The 21,026-nt window shown below is 43.0% G+C and overlaps 1 protein-coding gene across 2 annotated transcripts; it reads right to left on the bottom strand.

Annotated features, from left to right (window-relative positions):
* Nucleotides 1-221: 221 nt before the first annotated feature.
* fam163ba (family with sequence similarity 163 member B, genome duplicate a) lies at nt 222-20,172 on the bottom strand. Of its 2 annotated transcripts, XM_018749593.2 has the most exons (3): nt 18,720-20,172; nt 4,382-4,497; nt 222-2,853 (listed from the first exon to the last, which is right to left on the bottom strand). In XM_018749593.2, exons 2-3 carry the CDS (start codon nt 4,472-4,474, stop codon nt 2,434-2,436), a joined length of 513 nt encoding a protein of 170 aa, XP_018605109.2. In that variant the 5' UTR covers nt 4,475-4,497; nt 18,720-20,172; the 3' UTR covers nt 222-2,433. The 2 variants fall into 2 exon arrangements, with proteins under 2 accessions (XP_018605109.2, XP_029108487.1); XM_029252654.1 differs by lacking the exon at nt 18,720-20,172 and having other exon boundaries at nt 4,382-4,766.
* Between the last annotated feature and the right edge of the window lie 854 nt (nt 20,173-21,026).

Below are 21,026 nucleotides of genomic sequence, written 5' to 3'. Positions count from 1 at the left end.
GCAAATGTTTTCATTTAAAAAAAAAAAACAACACAGGCACGTTTATTAGTTCAATATTTCCCATTAGCGCTACGGAACTATAAACCGGAGGCTGCCGAGGATTCGGGCGCTCACACGGAAGCGCTCGGTAGCGAAGAAATGAAGAAATGAAGAGCCGCACAAAAGATTTCAACTGAATTTTATTAACAACCATGTGTTAGCCTTACATTATTAACCACATCTGTACCATGTCAGTATTACTGAAAACCATTAATACTGGAAACGTAAATTCAGCACAATGACCCGAAAACACAAATACTGAGATAAAGCAACACCCCGGCAAAAACCGATAACATCAAATAATAATAATTAGAACCGATCGGAAAAATGTCAATAATAATAACAATGGTAATTGTGTATCTCATACAATCCTTGTGCTGGTCCTGCAGTCGCTGCCAGAAAATATCCAGTGTGATGTAACGAAAGTAAATCACCTCAACATTGTCAAAGAGCAGCACTCTGCAGAGGAATGGCGCTGCGTGTCTGTCTTGTGTGTATGCTTGTGTGCGTGTGTATAAGAAGTGCGGTGCTTGGTCTAGGTGAACGGGAGCGCGTGTGAGCGAGTGAACAGGTGTCGATGCAGCACGCAGCTAAACCTTCTCGAAAAGCCACTCGATTTCACAGAGACCTCCGAGACAGATGGGAAGACACACAGGGCCCAAACCGAAGCCATTGCCCTTACCGCCCGGTGTCCTGGTCACATGTTCCACTGTCTGATGGAGGGAGAATGGAGGGGCACAGGGTAGGAGAAAAACCCAGAGCCTTAAGATTTATATTTCCTTTCCCACCAGAATTAAACATTACTGCTGCAAAAGTATTTCGTAAGAAGAAAGAAGCAGAATTAAAATGGATCTTCAAGGACCTCTGACAACTGGCAACGTTCATTTCTAAAAACCATCCGTACGTCACTAAAATAAACTTTGACAAAATAACTGCTTTCAAGGTGACATACGGTGATGACGTTAAGAATCTCCGGGCTGAGAAGAGGCAGAAGAACCACAGTCTGAGTCTTCGGCGTGTCTCCAAAGAGATGAAATGTGACAAGAAGCCACATTTATGCGTTCCCGACACAGCCGCTTCAAGTATCTCCTCTAACGCCGGACAACAAACCAAAACACGGAACCACTCCTTCAAGTCCAGCAAAACGAAACTAGACCTAGCCCTGTGACACGAGTTTTAGGAAAGCGATCCTGGATCCGTTATTCAAGTAAAGAAGAAACGCTCTCAGCCGACAGAGTTGGGCGCGCGACAAATTCCTCCGGCCGCGTCACGCCAAGCAGAATGGATTCAGAGAGGTAGCCTGGATTATCCATTCCAGCACAATGGTGGAGCAAAGGGCAAGTGTAGTGAGCAGACAAAACTTGCAAATTTGAAAAGCACATAAGTAGTAAAAAAAACAACTTTTTGTAGTTTTCATACAGTTTGTTAAAAAAAGAGGATACACCATACAGCTTTTATATAATTTAAAACAGGTAAAATAGTAAGTCAGCTTACGTAGTTTTTTCGGCCACAGATTCACTCTACTTGAAACTTGTATTTGGCAAAGTCAAACTATTTTTCACACAAAACTGAAATTAAACAGAACATTTCTGTAACCTTGGTGTGATGCCTTATGTCATTGGTATGTATGTGTACAGCAGCTTACCGGTGTGTGCCGTCGATACGCAAAAAGGTGAAAAAACAGGGCAAGTGCAGGACATTCTTTCCAGTGCAGGGAATGTTCCTCGCACTTCTGAAGCAGCTGCATCCTTGTCCTCAACGGTCATCCTGAAAGCCTCATCTCAGTACTTTAGCCCTAATGTAAAATATTGGATGTTCTGACAGAACTGGCACCTGTACAGTGAGATAAAACACAATAAATTTCACTATGGCTCTAGTGCTCCCCTACGTACGAGGTGTCTAATTCGCAGCACCTCCGCAACGCCACTCTTCGTTTTATACATGACATCGGACCACGGCACTGACAAACATGTCTTGGCTCGGCTCCCTTCTGATCAGGACTTACTACTAAATACAGGTTGTGCTGCTATGGTAACGAATGTTTGAGCAGAGGTGTGCATCCTGCAAAAGGGGAGGAGCCTGGCTGGGGGATGGGGCACTGGCTTGAGCCAAATGAAAACACCATCTCTCTCTGTCCCCACTTCCCCCGGGCCCTTTCTGCAGTAAATGGTGGACAGGGGCAATCAAGGAGCTGCCAGTTAGGCTCCATTGAAGGATGGCCATCCGCGGGCATGTCCCGAATTAGCCGGCGGATGAAATGTTGTCGAAAACACGGGCCGGGGAGGGCGGCTCTGCGGGGACACAGGCGACTGCAGGTTTACGTATCTGCATGAGTCTGAGAAAGAAAGGGGTCCCCATTCCTACCGCAGCGATCCTCTTTGCAGCCGGGTGGTGCTACACATCGGTGCTGATGCTGCAGCTACGTGTGAACATCTCGCGCATGGTGACGGACCGAGTCAGGTTGAGCTTATGGTAGTTGGGCAGGTCCACAGGCAGCTCCAGGTCCCGCAGCTGCCGATGCTGCAGATGCTGTGGGGGACCCCGGTAGCCGATGCGCTCGCCCCCGTTGCGCAGGCCCTCTGGGTGTTGCAGGTAGAAGGGCAGCTCGTAGTGTGTGCAGGAGGGGCAGAACGTCTGCGAGCGTGTCAGCTTGCGGACCGGCGGCGGTGTGAAGAGGGCGGGGCCGTTGGCTGTGGTGGACGCCGTCGCCGCGACGATGTTGTGGTTGGAGTGCACGGGCGGAATGTGGGAAGTGACCGCAAAGTCAGGCTCCTCCTCCTCCGACTCGGACTCCTCCTTCTTACAGCAATAATACTGAGAGCGACGTGGGAAAGAGAGCGAAAGAATTACTTAGATACCCCAAACCACAGAAGCGAACAATCAATCAGTTTACAACATTCAAGTTCACTTCTTTGCTTTATATTTCTACATAGATCATTACAGAATCCATAATGTAACTAGTCAAGTTAAATTTCAGATATTACTATTAGCTGTTGCCACCCAAACTTGATAAAAAGCTAAGATTTAGTTGACAGAGAATGTCCAAAAGTGTATTGCTCTCATGTCTCTCAGCACACACTTTACTCTGGGATCAGCAGGTACAGTTTGCATTTGTAACTGCTCCAGAAGTTTGCCCATCAAACCTCAACCCTCCACCTATGCATACAACAAATTAGTATTTGTCTTTGTTTTGTCGAAGCAGACAGTACAAAAATGCATCCAACAACCCTGTAAGCAGTGAAATATACAGTAGAAGTCAAAAGATGTAATACACTTGCTAGTTTTTCACAGTTTTTTTTTTTTTTTTTTTTTATCTTGTTCAAGAATGGTGGACTGTCCAGCTAGCTCTAATCCTGATGTAGCAGCATACCTCTGAAGCTTGCTATGATAGCCAGGCTGGTTGACATGCCATGAACTTGGGAAAGGTCATCAACTGTGTCACCAGCAAAGCAACCCCAGACTATGACACTGCCACCCCACGTTGGTCAGAGGGAACCACACAGGCACAAGTCATGCGCTCACCTGCTCTGTATCTCACAAATAGTTTGCAGTTGGAGCCAAATATTTCACATTTTAGTCACTGGTCTGTAAGACTGACTTCCACTCCTTGAATGTCCAGTTCCTGCGTTTCTTGGCTCAGGCAAGTCTGCTTTCAACTAGGTACATTCCAGACATTAGACTAGTACTTTATTCACAGTTTTGTATTTTGGAGCGGCAGAGACAATAGTGACTAGTGAATAATTACTGGGGTCCTGTGGACAAGAGAACGCAGTGTCCACAGTGATATACAACAAATTGCATATTGCATCCTTATACAGAGAACGGCTCTCAGGGTTGTTGATGTTTTTATGCTTGCAATTTTCTTTATGTTCTGACAACAGGCTAGTAAGTAAAATCAAACTGAGATAGAAAAAGCAGCATCAGAGGAACGCTTCTGCATTTATTTGATATTTAATACCCACAAGTGCCAAGATTCTACAAGAGCAGAAGAAGATATACGGTAGGTGCTCGGTAAATTAAGGTATGCCACAGGTGTCTGTGTAACTAAGATTTATTCTCCTCTAACTTTGTCTTCGGGGTCACCTGCGAAGGAATGCTAGCAAAGAAACAGAAATGAATCAAAGACAGCTTTCATTGTGTATTAATTATTGTGCTGAACCAGACAATATGAAGAGCACTAACATTTTTCATGACAGCCAGACCTTTAGGCAATCATGAAACAATTACATAAGTCAGGAATTTTTTCTTGACATTTCAAATATCACATTTCCAGTACTGTAAATACACTAAATATGATCTACTCTTTTCTGGTAATAATTTAAAATGCCTTTAAAAAGCTTACCTGCAGCCTACAGTAACAAAGTACTGCGATGATGCACAGTAAAATTACTGTAGCTAAAATTCCACCTGTGATGACCACTGTACCGGCTGTCATTCGAAATCCTCTCCATCAACACCCTACAGAGAGAGCAAGAGAGAGAAGGCAGGTGCACACATTTACAGTCCCCATGCAATATAGTGCACGAACATTCATTTTATAACATCATAAAGTGCACATCGCAAAACTATCAAGTCGGCAGCTACTATAGTGACAGATTGACATAACTGAGAACTGCTTCGATGGAAATTCTTCAGTTATGCCAAAAGCGCTTTGAAACGTTAATAAAAACTCAGCAGATGGAATGATGAATGTATAAAAGGAAAGATGAAGGTCTGGCAGAAAACCTGTGTTCAGCATATCAACAACTTAGCAGTCTCGTGTGGATGACGGTCACTCCGTCACTGTCAGCATCACGAGGACGCAGAACCCACTCACAGCTTTTAAGATCACACCGTGTTCACGCGCTGTCAAGGTTCCCCTTTCAGCCCAGTCTAGAGTCACACCAAAGTGTGTCTCTCCACTCTGCTGGAGTGCAGTAAATAGCATGTGGTCCAGTTAATAATCAATGCATGGTCTGTCACACATCGCTGCGTTCTCCTATAGAGGTGACACAAGCACACACCTACACACAACTGCTTCGCAGAGGTTAAAACACAGTGCAAGAAAGAAAATAATATTATACGTTTGATTAAACCTCATGATCACAATTTTTATGAAAATACCATTACAATCACAGGACAAAGATATCCATAACAGAGTATGAAACAAAACTTTTTCTTACTTCACTGGGTGTCACAGATCTTATGGATAACACTATAAATCAAATCCATGAAATTCAGGTCCTTAAAGGCTGTTTCACTATTTTTTTTCAGTCCGATCCATCCCACACAACCCCATGGCTTTACAGGTCGAATGAAATGTTAATAAATTAGTGAACCACTATAGATATTCCCTGGCTATACAGTATTCCAGCTGTAAATGTCCAATGTATATTTTTCTTGAGAAACAATAAAAAATTGAACTAAATAGGAGAGAACATAAGAGCAAAAACCTTGTAGCAGTTTCTAGTAAATCAAATACAGTATATTAGAATACTACTGTTTCAGCTGGATTTGAGCCTATATACATTCAGCTCAAGACAAAAGGACACCATAAATCTTTTTACTTCCATTATTAATTACTGTTTAAAGCAGGACTTTGTATTTTCCAGCAGGTCTGCATCACAAAGGAGAATCTAATCACCAAGAAGATCCTTGTTCAATAAATACTAAATACAATTCTTTTCCGTTCAATCATTTCTACGCACTTTGCAATCTAATTTACTGACTGTAAACAACGTTTCCATTCACTGAAAGATGAGTAACACGGTAATCCACGATGCTGAAGTGCTGCCTGTGGGAACTTGGTGAGGTGCTCTGCGCTTCAACAAACAACAAACCCGCTAATATCAGTTCCAGTACACCTGCGTGCAGTGGACAGGGTCCAGCTAACCGGGAGGGACACTGGAAACCTTGCATCGCACTTTTACGCACCCACAACGCGTAAACAAGAGCAGGTCATTCATTGGTGTTCTTCAAGGTGACATATTTTGCATCTCCCGCGTCCCCCATGGAGACGTCTTAATTAGATCGCTTGAGAAAGAAATGTGATGATGTAACAAGTTGTGTTGTATTAATTAATCACTGCAGATGCAGGGACGGGGACATCCGTGGGCAAATAAGTCTGCTCTTCATGATACAGACAAAAAGACTTTTGCACAAAAACGGAAAAAGCATGTTGACTGTACGCAGTCTACAGAACTGACTACCACAGAGATTCGTGTCACTGAAACTCACCTTGTACATAACACATGGGTGGACACCAAACCCCTAACCCTCTAACCTTTGTGACTTTAGGCCAATCCTTGGGCTTTCAGCAGGTAGGGTGGTAGTAACAGCTGTTATCTGTGGATTCAGATGTCGCAGGTTTGAATCTTACCTCCTGCTGTAGTACCCTTGAGCATGGTATCTACTCTGAATTACTCCAGTGAAAGCTACAAAATTACACAAATGAGTAAGATCATTTTAAGTTGCTGTGGAGAAGAGTCTCAGCTAAATTAATAAAAATGTTACACATTCCTAGAGGTCACCTGTAAAATCTACCGATAGTTTGAGAGAACAGGGAACTACAAAAGCCTACCGAGGAAAAATAATGTTAAATATTACGAGCAGTAATCGGACAGTAGTCAGAAAGAATTAGATAATCCTTCAGTTACAGGTACTACAGATATTGTTATGACAGTAAGGATTGTCAACATGCTTTTTAAAATGGATTTACAAGCACATAAAAAGAATTGACTCCCTTAAAATAAATTATGTGACTTTTGTTTTGTTTAACCCAGTGGAACATAAAGTATATTTAAGAGATAGTAACCAAAATATCAAAAGTGTTTAACAGAGCAATCTCTTCCCAGGACAAAACAATGGAGATCAATGGGCATCTTTAATGCACTGTGTCCATTCTGCGCTAGGACCTCAGAAATAAACGGCACGCACAGTAACTCAGCTGTCATTGTATTCAGATAAGCACTTCAAATCCAGAGTCTAACGACAGTTTAATCCTAGTCAGCAACGCTGAAAAAAGTTATTGACCTCTGCTCTGTTTATAGGTTTATGAAAATAAATAGCCGTGAACACAACAAAAAATGTTTCTCGGGTCCTCTGTGTAACCGCCACAGCTTTCTGTTATACACGTGGAAATCTGCAAAATATCTGACCCTCCATGGGCCATCGGTACTTTCAAGCAAGAGCAACATACACTCCATTCATCACACACACACACACACACACACACACACACACACCATCTGAACCGCTTGTCCCATATGCGGGTCGCGGGAAGCCAGAGCCTAACCCGGCAACACAGGGTGGAAGGCTGGAGGGGGAGGGGACACACCCAGGATGGGATGCCAGTCCATCGCAAGGCACCCCAAGCAGGACTTGAACCCCAGACCCACCGGAGAGCAGGACCCGGTCCAACCCACTGCACCACCGCACCCCACATCACTCCATTCATGTCATCATGAAATATGCTGCTACTGTTCAGAAAACACTGTCTTAACTCCCACTGTACAACTTGGACAGCAAGTTTATGTAGAACAGTGCATCTAAGATGAGAATTTCTTTCACTGCAGACTATTGCTGCCATGTCAGTGTCTGGGAATGCTGTTCTAATACAGAATACAGCTTAAACACAATTTTCTAGACAGAGAACAGGACATAATTTAGCCTTAATTTACTCCAGTTTTGAGGAAAATTGAATTTTATATAGCACAGCTTTTGATGAATGCCTTCCTTCTGTTCAGTATTTTTCAGCTAATTCTTTTAAGCAGAAGTGAATGAGGGTTTGGATTAGAATTCTACAGTGTTTATTATTTTTAATCCCCCCCCTCAAAGCCAAGAACATCTTATTCAGTGCATTGCTTTCTTAGAAAGGTTCTTGTAGGACCTACAGTTGTAGGATGGCAAAAAAAGAATGATCTTCTCATGTGTAGGAAGGAACGGATTACTTCTTGCCGAATAAGGACAGTTCTCACTTGCTTATGCTCAGCAGTAGCTTTCCATGAAAAATCTACTTACAAATATTCATTCAGCAATAAATATGTGCTTATTATCAAATGGGAAAATTATATGTTGAACATTGATTTTTTTTCATACAAACATTCAAACCTACTCACATCATGGGCAGCTGGTAACATAAACTGCCACTTTTGGACTTAGAGGTCATAGGTTCCAATTCAACCTTCTGCTGTAGCACCCTAGAGCAAGGTACCTACATCAAAATACTCCAGGAAAAACCACACACACACACACACATTTTCTGAACCGCTCGTCCCATACGGGGTCACGGGGAACCGGAGCCTACCCGGCAACACAGGGCGTAAGGCCGGAGGGGGAGGGGACACACCCAGGACGGGACGCCAGTCCGTCGCAAGGTACCCCAAGCGGGACTCGAACCCCAGACCCACCGGACAGCAGGACTGCGGCCCAACCCACTGCGCCACCGCACCCCCTCCAGGAAAAACCAGTCAGCTGTATAAATGGGTAAAATATTGTGGATACCTTAACACTGTGGGATGCATCAGAGGAGCAATGTCATCAAAATTAGTAAATGAATACATGAGGCAAAAGAAATTCCCTCCGTTTTCAGATGGCTTATTCTCTGACACCTTGGGCTGGTCTTGCTCTGCAGACATAAATTCTGTAGGAAACCTAGAGCCTGTACAAAGGAACTATAGAAAAAAGCACATTTCTTCTCTACTAAGACTTATGCGAAGATATGAATGAGGAAAACACACAAAGACAAGACATAAAAAAAAACATAACTCGCAACAGCTACACCTCTCATTGAAAAATTTTCTGACAGTTGGAATTCCTAATACCCCCTTGAAAATACATATGGAATACTATCATTAGCACTGCAACCTAGTTTGAATAGACATGTGAATCAGTGAGGGTTTGTTTCTGTTATGGTCTCAATTTTACAGCATAGAGCATTTACATTTATTTATTTAGCAGACACTTTTCTCCAAAGCAACTTCCAATGAATTGTATGTAGTGTTATCAGCCCACACACCTTATTCACCGCGGTGACTTACACTGCTAGATACACTACTTACACTGGGTCACTCATCCATACATCAGTGGAACACACACACACGCTCTGTCACTCACACACTATGGGGGAACCTGAACAGCATGTCTTTGGACTGTGGGAGGAAACCCATACAGACACGGGGAGAGTATACAAACTTCGCATAGACCGAGGGGGGATCAAACCCACATCCTCCTACACTGCTCTGGTGCTGAGACAACAGCGCTACTCACTGTGCCACCATACCACATTTCTGTTCTGACCACCAGTTCACTGTTCAGAATGAGCCTACAGTGTGAAATGTGACCAGCTTCAAGACAAGAAAGCTCTTCAAAACTCAGGTTATGCCCATATGTGACATTAACAGGTAGGATCAGCGTCTCAGTGCAAGTCCTGAAGTCACATCATGTAACTGGGTGTGACTCCAGCACTGCTCATAATTCATTAGTCTTGACTGATCTGAACTGATTGATTATTTATACCGAATTAATCGCATGGTTCAAACCAACGTAAACAGAACTCATGAGAAAGAGATCTCACTAGGTTTTTTTCCAGTGAGACTTTCATGACAAGTGCATATATGTCAATTAAACAACCACAATTATTCACTCTTAGCCCCTGAAATATAATTAGGCCTGACTAATCTTATTATTCTATTTCATTGAATACTTTCACTCCTGTTTATGATATACAAATAACAAAAATAAATTACATTAGGAAAGATTATTTTATAGAAAAAATGCAGCTGTAACAATTTCCTATAAAGACCTTGAGCCCATGTACTGGTGTGAAGTACAAAAACCAGAATTTTGTAACTACCAAACCAACCCTAACAAATTAAGAGTAGGTTGGATGGAAAAATGACATGAACACTGAACTGTACAATCCAAAGCTTAAAAGCATTGCGATACAATGATATATTTAAGAGGGAAAGCGAATGTAGGTCAGCACACAGAGTTTTCTGGAAAAGTGGCATTATCCATCCTCCCCGTGGTCATATAAAACTCAGTTTCATTGTATTGGCTGAATAGCCAGCCAACCATTCCATCATTCCCTTGTTTAGCCATTAACATAGTTGCGTTTCGTTCAGGGCAAAAATAAATCGCAATGAGCAAGTGAAATGATCTCCTCACTACATGATCTTATTATAAAAAAAAAAAAAAGGTCACCACCTATAAAAGCAAACTGACCTCCTACAAAGGACATCCAAGTAAGGGAATATTGCCAGGACATTATGCAGCCCATTCTAAACATGCTGACACTGATTAAAACCAAAAGATACTGTTCACATTAAGGAGACCACAATACTAAAAATGAGCCTTCGGAAGTAATTTTCCTATGATATTTTGCGATCCTTACAGTCAGTTCGTGGAAAAAATTTGAAGGATTATTAGAATCCATCTGGTTCAGATCGCTCTGAGCTGTCGCCAAGGTTCATCATTGCATCTGAAAGTTTTATACAGTTCTCATGAGCTGAAATTCAGCACAGTGCTCAAATTACCGACATTAATCTTTTTCTACAAAAAGAGAACAAGAATAAACTTGTACAAGATACTGTATTTTATCTTAACATTTATTAAGAACTTGCCTGTGTCAGCGCTCACGTTAACTGGCTGATGAAACGTACAATTGAGAGCCTTAAATTATTCTGGTTTTTATGAATTAGATATATGAGATGACATTTTTCCAGCATTAACACTAATTATCCTGTAGTGACTCAAGGTGATTCACCATCCGTCTCCTCAGCGTGATCTCCAAGTCCTGTCTAATCCTCGTGCGGTAAAATCGAAGTGACTCTGAAGCACGTGCCACACCGCATCATCAAGGCTGCTGGGAAGGTTTGCTCTCGGATCCGCGGGGCCTCCGCTGTGAAACGAGTGTCAATCGGCCCTTATCAATACATTTTTAGGCAGACAAAGTCCCGCAGGCTGCCCCATTAACAGCTTCCGTGTTAAATTATGAAAACCCGCTGAGCGTCCCAACACAAAATGAGTGCGCATCCCCTCAGGACATGCAAGTTTATGTACCGTCTTTGCCAGTGCTGTACTGTGGAAGCAGAGAGAGATTTTGCAAGGACATTCAGGGAAATGTTGCTCTGCGGGAATCCATGCCAAAAATAGTATGTAGTCTATTGCGGAGTGCAAGTATCTCCATGAATTCCAATTAGGTAATTATCCATCATGCTGAGAGGCAAGGTTTTCGCAATGGACTCCTAACTCCTTTCACTTCCAGTCCCGCCAAAGGTATAGGCAAGTCATGATAAATACACCAGACTGTTCAAAAAAATGAATTCGGACACATGTGAAGTTGCAACCTCCCACCTTCAAAGTAATGCTCTTCCCGTGACGACTGTTTGATAGCTGTTCTTAATCCCCAAACTGCCACAAGGTTTTGTTTAAACTCAAAGAGATACTATAACACAGTAATAACTGTATTATACATCCATATATATACACATTATACATCCCAGATCTTTAACACACTTTATTATGGCAGGCAGGCACCTGGGTACTCCGTCATCCCCATCATCAGCCCGAGATCAGCAGAGCAATAAAGTCCACGATAGCCGTGTTCGTGGAAAATGTTCCGCTTTCAGTGTGTAGTCTTTTCAGTGTGTCAGCACACTTCCTTAGTATTCGGCATATTCAACACACACAAAAAAAACAAGCAAAGTGTCCTGCCTACATAACAGATATAATACAGTAAGATCAGGTATATTTTTTGCTTTTCATCCAGCGGGAGGAAAGTTCCCCAGTTAGGATTGTTTAGGATCTGCAGATACAGTTGAGCATTGAGCGTTCCGTAGTAATTAATGGGCAAGGTTTTCTTTCTTTCTTTTTTTCTTTCTTTCTTTCTTTCTGTCTATTTTTGCTGCTCACCCTGTGCAAAGAGCATGGAAAACCCTGACAGCCATAGGGGACGATCAGATACAGCGAGATACTGGATTCGTACGAGTGACGTCTTGCATGGAAATACATACTGTGAAGGTTTCAGTCATTTTACAGTTGCCTAAATGTTTCCAAGAAATCCACTAGACGGCGGGATCCCTAAGTTCTCTTTCATACACGAAAAAACAAGTTTACAATAGGCGATTTTATGTCTGAACCGCTTGTCTCCTACGGGGTCGCGGGGAGCCGGAGCCTAACCCGGTAACAAAGGGCGTAAGGCTGGAGGGAGAGGGGACACACCCAGGACGGGACGCCAGTCCATCTCAAGGCACCTCAAGCAGGACTCGAACCCCAGACCCACCGGAGAGCAGGACCTGGTCCAACCCACTGCACCACCATGCCCCCCCATGTTGATTTTATGTCCCCTTGATAATTAGGAACACAAGTACCTTACTACATTATTAGCACTGTCGTACAGCATTGCAGATACCGCATTATCACCATATCATCATTTTACTAAATTCGGGGGAAGACTGGAAAATCATGACATCATAGAGACAAGGTCTAAAATCCTGAGAGCTAACTCCTCCTGAAGCTGAACCAGATATGCATGAAAAGATGTTTACCTCCAAGCACTGATAAATGTAAATGACAGGCTTACATTTGTATTCATGCAAATGAATGTGCAAGCTCTCTCCTGTTAGATTGCATTTATGTTGCACGGTACGCCACAACAAATTAAGCTTTTTATTTTTTTGTGCATAATTTGATAGAATACATTGGCATACATGTTTTTTTTATGTCTGCTGAATGGCACTGACAACAACTAGGTTAAGGAATAAATGCAAAATGCTGCAGGATTCCACCTTATTTGCTGCATCAGCCTGTTCGCTATATGTGCAGTAATAAGTGTGCTAAGGTAGTATGTACTGAAGTACTATGGTACAAAACTGCAAAAAAGCCACTGTTGTCCTTTACATTCCATATGCTCAAGGTGTTCATAGAGTTTTAGAAACATGACAACATATTTTAAATAAACCAGTGTAGGGCCAATTTATTAACTGTACTGCAATGACAATTTTTCTTCCTTTTTGTCCTTCATTTTCACTTTTTTTTTAACCACATTTAATAAAATGTTATAGAATTTTGTGGCTTTATATTTTAGTCCCGGGGGTACAGTGGCACAGTGGGTTGGACCGGGTCCTGCTCTCCAGTGGGCCTGAGGTTCGAGTCCCACTTGGGGTGCCTTGTGATGGACTGGCGTCCCGTCCTGGCTGTGTCCCCTCCCACTCCAGCCTTATGCCCTGTGTTGCCGGGTTAGGCTCCGGCTCACCGCGACCCCACTTGGGACAAGCGCTTTCAGACTGTGTGTGTGTGTGTGTGTGTGTGTGTGTTTGTTTTAGTCCCTCCTTTGGAAGGAGAATTTGCTGCAGCATTTAAATTAAGAACTGTATAAGTAGGAAATAAAAGTACACCCATCCCTCACCTGAAAAGGATAATTAATTATGTGAGATCACCCCTTTGGAAGAATTCCAGTTGCGAGGGGATGAAAATAAGATTATTTCTTCCGGAAAAAATGATCAGTTCCTGGAAAAAAAAATTGTAATTTAAAATTTATTTAAAAGCCAAAGAAAAAAAGTACCTTCATGCATGTCAATGACAACACCAACTCATTTAATGATATCTGTAACTAAATTATTATTTCTAGCTTATCTTTTATGTTATCTTTCAATTCCTTCATTACCAGCAGCTGCTCTTCCAATGCAGGGTCACGGCAGTCCAGCGTCTGCCTCACAAATTCAGGGTGTGACACAAGGCACACAGAACACTTAACAGAGACATTTTGATCATTTGGCTCAGAAATGTGCATGATATAAAGAAATAAAGTTCCCAAGAACACTTTCTATGTCACTCTGGTAAGCATGCGGACACTACGTTGTTAGAGGAGCTGTGCGGCAAGTGTTTGATTCTAGATGATCTTCATTTAATCAGGGATGAAGCCTTCATTTACCCTAGATGTAAGGTTATTCACATTATTCAATCTCTTTATTTGATTGTGATGCACATGGGTGCGTCAACACAATGGGACCCTGAGAGAGAGAGGATCTGCCTCTGATACCTCTCATAGGGACCAAACTCATTTGCAGTTACACAGTCTTGGTGGTACAAGACAACAGTGCCAGCCTAAAATATAAGCACAAGTTTCACACACACCTTGAATGGCTCTTCAACCCTGCTCACCGAAGCAGCTCACGCTCTCACAATTTAATTATTTAACTTGTTTTTAAGTAAGTGAATGATTTAAGTTGCATAATAAAAAATAATAGTATTTCTATAGTTTGTTTCTATAAGAACTCGAAGATCCCAGTCCCATCACCTGCTGGAGTACCCTTGATCGACATACTTACTCACATTACCCCAGCAAAAATTACATAACTGTACAAACAGGTAAATCATTGCAAGAATCATTGCAATTAGGCAAGAAGCTTTACACTCCAAATCATTTTGGAAGAAAGTATCAGATACATTAATTAATAAGATCAGCAACAGTAACAATGAACAATAATAAAAAAGAATATGCAGTTTCAGTTTTAATATTTGATTAAGATTAGTTAATGGATGTGATTGTTGAGAATGTCAACATGACAGGATTCTGTTGTATTGTTCATATTGCTTACAACTAAGAATAATTAAGTTTCAGAACATAGTTAAATTAATTTCTTGTGCTCTGTAATATTCTTGAATGCGCCACTGAGTGTTTATTCCATGTTTACTTTGTTGCTGTATTGAATGACTGCTCTGAACTAATTAACTAGGGCAGACAGTTGTGTTGAATCAGTTATGTGGGGTTCAATAAATTGCATGTGTTAATGTATTGTCTGTAGCATCATTTTCAGGATCATACAAAGCACATTTATGGAAGTAGAACGACCATGAAAGAGTCAAAAACGGTGTTGTATGAGAAAGGGTATACATTTTCACAAATCATTATAACAATTTTGCATTGTGGCGCTATAGTGGTGTGAAATACAAAAGGTAAAGAATAATAATACATTAAGGCATGGCTTTTATGGTAATTTCCTTTACATTTCTACTCAAAAACTTTTAGAGGAAAAAGCAGTTGCATGTACCTTCAAACTTTTTTATATTCATATTAAGGATCTAATTAATCAAATGCTTCAATTTTAGAGCAAGGACTTTTTTGTCCATACAAAATGTATAGCATTCATTGCACTTATAGCATTTTGTCTGCAGGTACAGCTACTCCTTTACAATATCACATAAAATTCAACCACAACATGCAAATTTATACATAGCTTCCACAGCAACAGCAAATGGGCATCTTTTTTTCTGGTAGACAGCCATTTACACCCACACTCTCCAGTCTTCTATGATTTACCACCAAGTAAAATGCCAGAGCAACCCGCAAATGGCAAAGTCAAAAATTGTTTAAATCACAGCTGTGCAATTAGTCGTTCGGGCATCCGGCTTCACCAGATTCCAGTGCAAAGTCTGTTAGGAAGCGGTTTATTCTTAGAATACCAGATAAGAGTGGTTCTTGTCGAGACCATGAAGAACAGCAGACCATGCGGTCCACAGAGTCTGAAGATACTTGTGCCTGACATACAGCCATTTAGGGAATTCACAGCAATACCTCTGAGCTGTGGTGTACAATTCCAGGCTGAGAAGAGAATCACCACCATGAAAGATTTCAAAGCCATGTAAAAGCATCGCTGACTTTTTAGTGCTTAAAGGCACAACAGAAGGACAGAGACCTAAATCAGAAACAAAGAAAGGTCAGATAGCAGAGAAAGGCTATTTACTTGCCCAAGCTGAACACCCAAAGTGGTTCATCTCTTATATACAGAATCAGAATCAGACTACTTCTTCACACTGGCGCTGAAAAACATGCCTCTGACCATGACATCTTCCACACAAGTATCTGCTCCAAGACAAGAGGCAGAGGGTACTCAGTCATCCAGATGCAGCAGAGGAACCTGCAGGACCCACTGTGTTCCCAGTGGCCTCATCTCTTTGAGCGCCATCAATCACAGGAGTGCTGGACGTGACTAGAAGAAGACATTATGGAAGAGGGGAAAAAAAAAAAAAACACTTTCACAAGGTCGTGCACCAAGGTGGTCTTAAGAGTCTACACTTGCCTTCACCGGACACAGGACTGACTTGATAAATGCAAAACCCATTTCTACACCTGGGAAGAGGACAAGTGCCTTCAACTGTCCCTGTTCCTTAAACTGCTTCTTTCAACTCCATTCACAGTCTACATAATGCTGTCCAGCTAAAAATGTCTCAGCAAGTGCTATCAGCACTGGATCGTGTCAATTCCACTGAAAGTGGACCAAGACTACAGTCTACTGCTGTTTGGCTGCCACTGGTCTCTTAAAACTTGTGTCAGTTTAAGACACACAAGGATTATTGAAACAGCTGCGGAACACGTTCAGCCTGGATGCTACGACATTACACCCCTGTCATTACACCACGTTGAAGGCAGGTGGATTCACTTGAATCAGGCTCACTTGAAAACAACACATCAGGTATTGCTTTTCGCAGTTTTAACTAGGATCCATCATTTCACCAACCCTCACAGCGCAGTTTTCTTTGCAAATACCTGCAAAATAAATTCCTCTAACTTGTGTTTATGATGTTTTGAAATCAAAATTACACATGCTATGTGTTTATATGTACTGTAGTGTTTTTCACTGTGCATCATACAGACTTGATGGGTCATGTTTGTTTCAAGTGACATGACTGATAAGTAACTACCTGCATATAATTTCCCAGTGGAATTGATTTCACCGGTGCCTGTTGTCTCACGCTGGTCAGCGGGGTTTTCTCTAACTGTGAGCCATGCTGGGGGAATTGGACGTTAATGAAAAAGCTTGGCTACTAAGACTTGGTCACTAGACGATTGCATATCACAGGGGACTGGCAAAAGATGAATGGGGATGAGTGGAAAGTGAACGAGAGGGAAATGGCGAGGGGTGTCTACAGAGTGCTGCTGCTCTGTTGACACGGTGACTGACTGATCAAGGGACGGTGGTTGGAGCACTGCGTGGGGGGTGGTGAAAGCAGAGGAGCAGAATTAATGGTAGCCTAGGAGGACCTGTTTACAGCATACTGCACATTTCTCTGATGGTGGGGGTTCATTTGGGTTTGGATCCAAACCAAATGCCAGCTGTAAAAGCATAATTAGAACGGTCCCAAGCAGTACATTTATTCATCTCAAATTAGTCATTTGGGCTTTTGTGCAATTATACATCCTATTTTTAAGACCCAAAACCTGCCTGCTGCCTCTGGCTGTTCCACCTGACAGCAGATAGTTGAAATGCATGCCTCACTAATCACTTTAAAAACGGTACTAAATCCTCTGTTCTGTGGACTGTGGTTATTCTCTTTTTTGGACCAGTTGTCAGAGCTGTGTCATATTAGTAAAATCCACATAAACTACCACTTAGTGAGCTACAAAGACTCAAACCCAAGAGTGGGGAATTCTAATCACCGAGGGCCACAAGACACGCAGTTTTCTTTAAGTGCAGCGCTCACGGATCTTATCGATGTCACCCAAGGGGTGTTTCACACGTGAGCCTCTAATTGAGAGACGCCTCTGAAACGTGTAAGACCGTAGCAGTAATTGCCCATGTATACCCTATCAGCTTTTCCGTTGCAAATAAAGGATTACGGCACGGAAATGGTCAAAGACAAGAACAGCTACTGTATTTTCACAGAGTACCTTGAGGTAGCAGTTAGTATGTCAACTTCAGCCTGGTGGCCATTAAAGCAGCCCTTACATAAGGACCGAAAAAGGACCACTAATACACAACCAATAAAGGCACTTTCTTGAGGAGCAATAACCGGGTTTCACAAACCGGGGTTCAGACAGCTAAAAGTCATGGGAAGGTCATGAGATTAACTGAGGAACCCTGAGAAGAAAGCTGGAGAAGGAAGGAAGCTGAGCTGGAAAGAGTGTAAGAAGATGGGTCACTCAGGATAGCCGTGGGAAGCTAAGGGACTGTGAAGGTGCAGGGGTGATGAGGGACCGAGTAACACCGTGCCCCTTCCTTTCTTCCAGTCTGATGACCAGTTCATTCATCCATTCCACTAGGGATTCTCTGCTAATGGAAGGGGTAGACCCATCGGTCCCATTACATCACCCTTTGTGAGGGTCACCTACATACTTGCACCCTTTCCCTTATTTTTCACATACCAACAGTTGTGACAACTCAGCACCAAAGCCCCACTATCTATCAGTAACACAAACCCCTCAGACCACTGTCCAGTGCCTGTCCAGCGTGTGTCCAGCCGAAGCCCTTGGAACATACAAGTTAAACATATAAACCACACAAAGCATTGGGGGTGAGAACCGAAACCTGACAGATCTTCACACACCCAACAATGAACCTAGTTAATTACGGGTCTCACTGCATGGTGCACCATGAGTAGCTGGACACCAAGGGTATCCTACATATAAAACTTTAAATTCCTATGGAGCAAGTGCAGCAAAATATATGTCAGAGAATATTTTTTTTTTCCTGACATCATTTCTTAAAGGTCCCATCTGCGGTCCTGGTCCTGGACAACCTGTCTCGGTGTGCAGCAACAAAAGTGGTATTTTTCTTCTCAGCTGAAAGGGTAACAAAAGAAATGCTGACTGTCGATACTCTATACTATAGTGGAGACATTTACACTTGTAAAAAAAAAAAAAAAAAAAAAAAAAGTAGTAGCATGATGATGTCGCAGAGCAGTGCAGGCAGAACTCTTACCTTAATAAATATTAGAAATGTACAGGATCGTGTCCGCGGGGCTGGAGACAGATGGTGCAAGTCCCTTTCGACATCGGGCTGCTGGGAGGGAAAACCCGGAAGGTGGACAGACGCGCTGGACCTGGACCACTGGACCAGCACCGCTGGACAGCAGCACGAGCAGCTCTTCTTCTCTTCAGCCTCTTTGTTTTCTCACTTGGCTTTTTCTCCGATCATGCAAGCGCTTCCTACAACTATTTCCTCTCTTTATCATGCGCATCTATTATTATTATTATTATTATAGACGCTCTAGGCTAGAAGTACTTGTACATTTATTATACACAATAGGCTGTGCAACATACTGCTATATCTCGATATCGGGTTTTTAAAATATAAGTTACAAAAAAAAAAAACACTCCCACAAATTAGACATTATATAACGGCTCACCGCACGCAACCATTCTCCGCTTATTTTCTTTCACGTACTTGTTGTGCAAAATTATGAAAATTATTCTTCGGGTTTATTCCAGTCAAATCCGAGCCGAGGGAGGCGTGCAGAAGAACAAGAAGAAGAAGGCAGAAAAGATGCAAAAGTTGCGCTGGAATCAGACTTTCCGATCGTTTCGCTCGGGAAAAAAAAAAAGAAAAGTGTCCCGCCTGAGGTTATGAATATTGAATATGGATTATGATGAAAGTGAAAAGTGCTGATTATAAGGAACACGAACGAAGCATCTCCGGAATTGAATGGAATTGTGTGAAAAGCCGCGAGATGCTCGATCGATGCAGACAATCAACCCCGACTAGCAACTGCAAGGCTGTCATGTTGAGAATCTAGTTAGGCAGAGTTTGACACATCCTCCGGAGGCTGCGCCGACTGAGAGAGGACTGAAGGACAAAAGGAGGAGCGCTGTGGGCGCTGAGAGCACGAGGACACAAAGCAAGTGCGCTTCGCCGCCGCCGCCGCCGCCGCGCATCCACTCGCGTCCGACCCCGAGAGCAAACGGGAGCGAAATCGGAGCGCTTCGCTCACCGCGAGTCCACGCTGGCCTCCCGCGGCGAGGGCGCCCAGCCTGGTGGAGAAAGTCAAAGTACCACCCAGCAGCAGCAGCAGCCGCAAAACCGCGCGATCGCTGCTGTTAGTTGCGTGCGCGAAGCGGCGCCCGGGTGGGTCCGGAGAGCGCGGGGCTGCTGCTGCCGATGCGATGGAGCGACGCTCTGCTCGTGCCCGTGTGTGAGATGATGTTCATCACCAGCTCATCGGTTCCTCCTCACGAGCACCGACGACGACGGTCCATCTGCGGCGGAGCACGTCGTTGAGAGACACGCCGACCGACCACGCCACGGTCATGGCCATCCAAGCTGCCTGCTCGCGGCAGTGAACAAAGCCAAAGGGTAAACGGGAGGAGCGCAAAAACATGACATCTTTCTTTTCCACACACGATCACCACGCGTGGCCTTTCCCAGCCCGCGGTGCTGTCATCACGACCGATACACTAACACATACACACATGGATATGCACATATGCACATGCAGATGCTCGCAGGCGATCACGAGCGCGAGATCATGCTCATTATAGTGCAGACAATGGTTCGAGTGTGGAGGAAGCAATCATTTCCTTTTGTACCGTTTTACAACCACATTCTATGTAACTGCGTTCTGAAGACCCACACACACACACACACACACACACACACACACGGACGGACGGTAAATCTGCATTTGTTCAATTACTGAGGCTCACACACCTACACATGAACACACGTGTAAGTACATCCCAGGCACGTGCTGTGTGTGGCCTGCGCTCAACAGGTATAATTATTTCTTATCTAAGAAAATACAACATTCATAACTGGAAATGTATAGTATTTTCTCAAATTCACTTCTCATTAGACCTCAGTATCACCACCATGCAGTACAGACAGACTATATATTACATGCACTGATGTAGTTATAATGAAGCGCATTATTAAAAGCTGCTTTATATTAAACGTACGTGTGTGAGATGGGCTGCGTTCAAAAGCTTGACCACCCCAAGGAGCACTATGCTTCAGAAAGCTTAAAAAAATGAAAGGCACAATAAGAGGTTTGGAGGGCCTCAGCCCTAAGAGCAGTGTCATCAGGACTTTCCACCGCTCATCCCCCTCGTCTTCTTTCCCAATGGCTCAGTGAAGCACCGAGAGCTGAAGAAACCCACACGCACCCTTACAATCAGCTTTTGATCATTTCCCAGTACGCCAAATTGTCATACTGGAATGAACAGGTCACCTGTGCACAAAACTAAAAATGAATAAAATGGTCAAAAGTCATAGGTAAAAAAAGGTGCGTTC

Source organism: Scleropages formosus, chromosome 6 (genome assembly GCF_900964775.1).
Source record: "Scleropages formosus chromosome 6, fSclFor1.1, whole genome shotgun sequence".
Taxonomy (NCBI): domain Eukaryota; kingdom Metazoa; phylum Chordata; class Actinopteri; order Osteoglossiformes; family Osteoglossidae; genus Scleropages; species Scleropages formosus.
Note: the sequence above shows the minus strand (reverse complement) of the source record. Positions and strands in the feature narration are given on the sequence as shown.

Coding starts and splice junctions, on each gene's coding strand:
- fam163ba (XM_018749593.2), bottom strand. CDS start 4,474: ATGACAGCCGGTACAGTGGTCATCACAGGTGGAATTTTAGCTACAGTA. Junction 2,854..4,381: donor TTTGTTACTGTAGGCTGCAG/GTAAGCTTTTTA, acceptor CGTCGCTCTCAG/TATTATTGCTGTAAGAAGGA.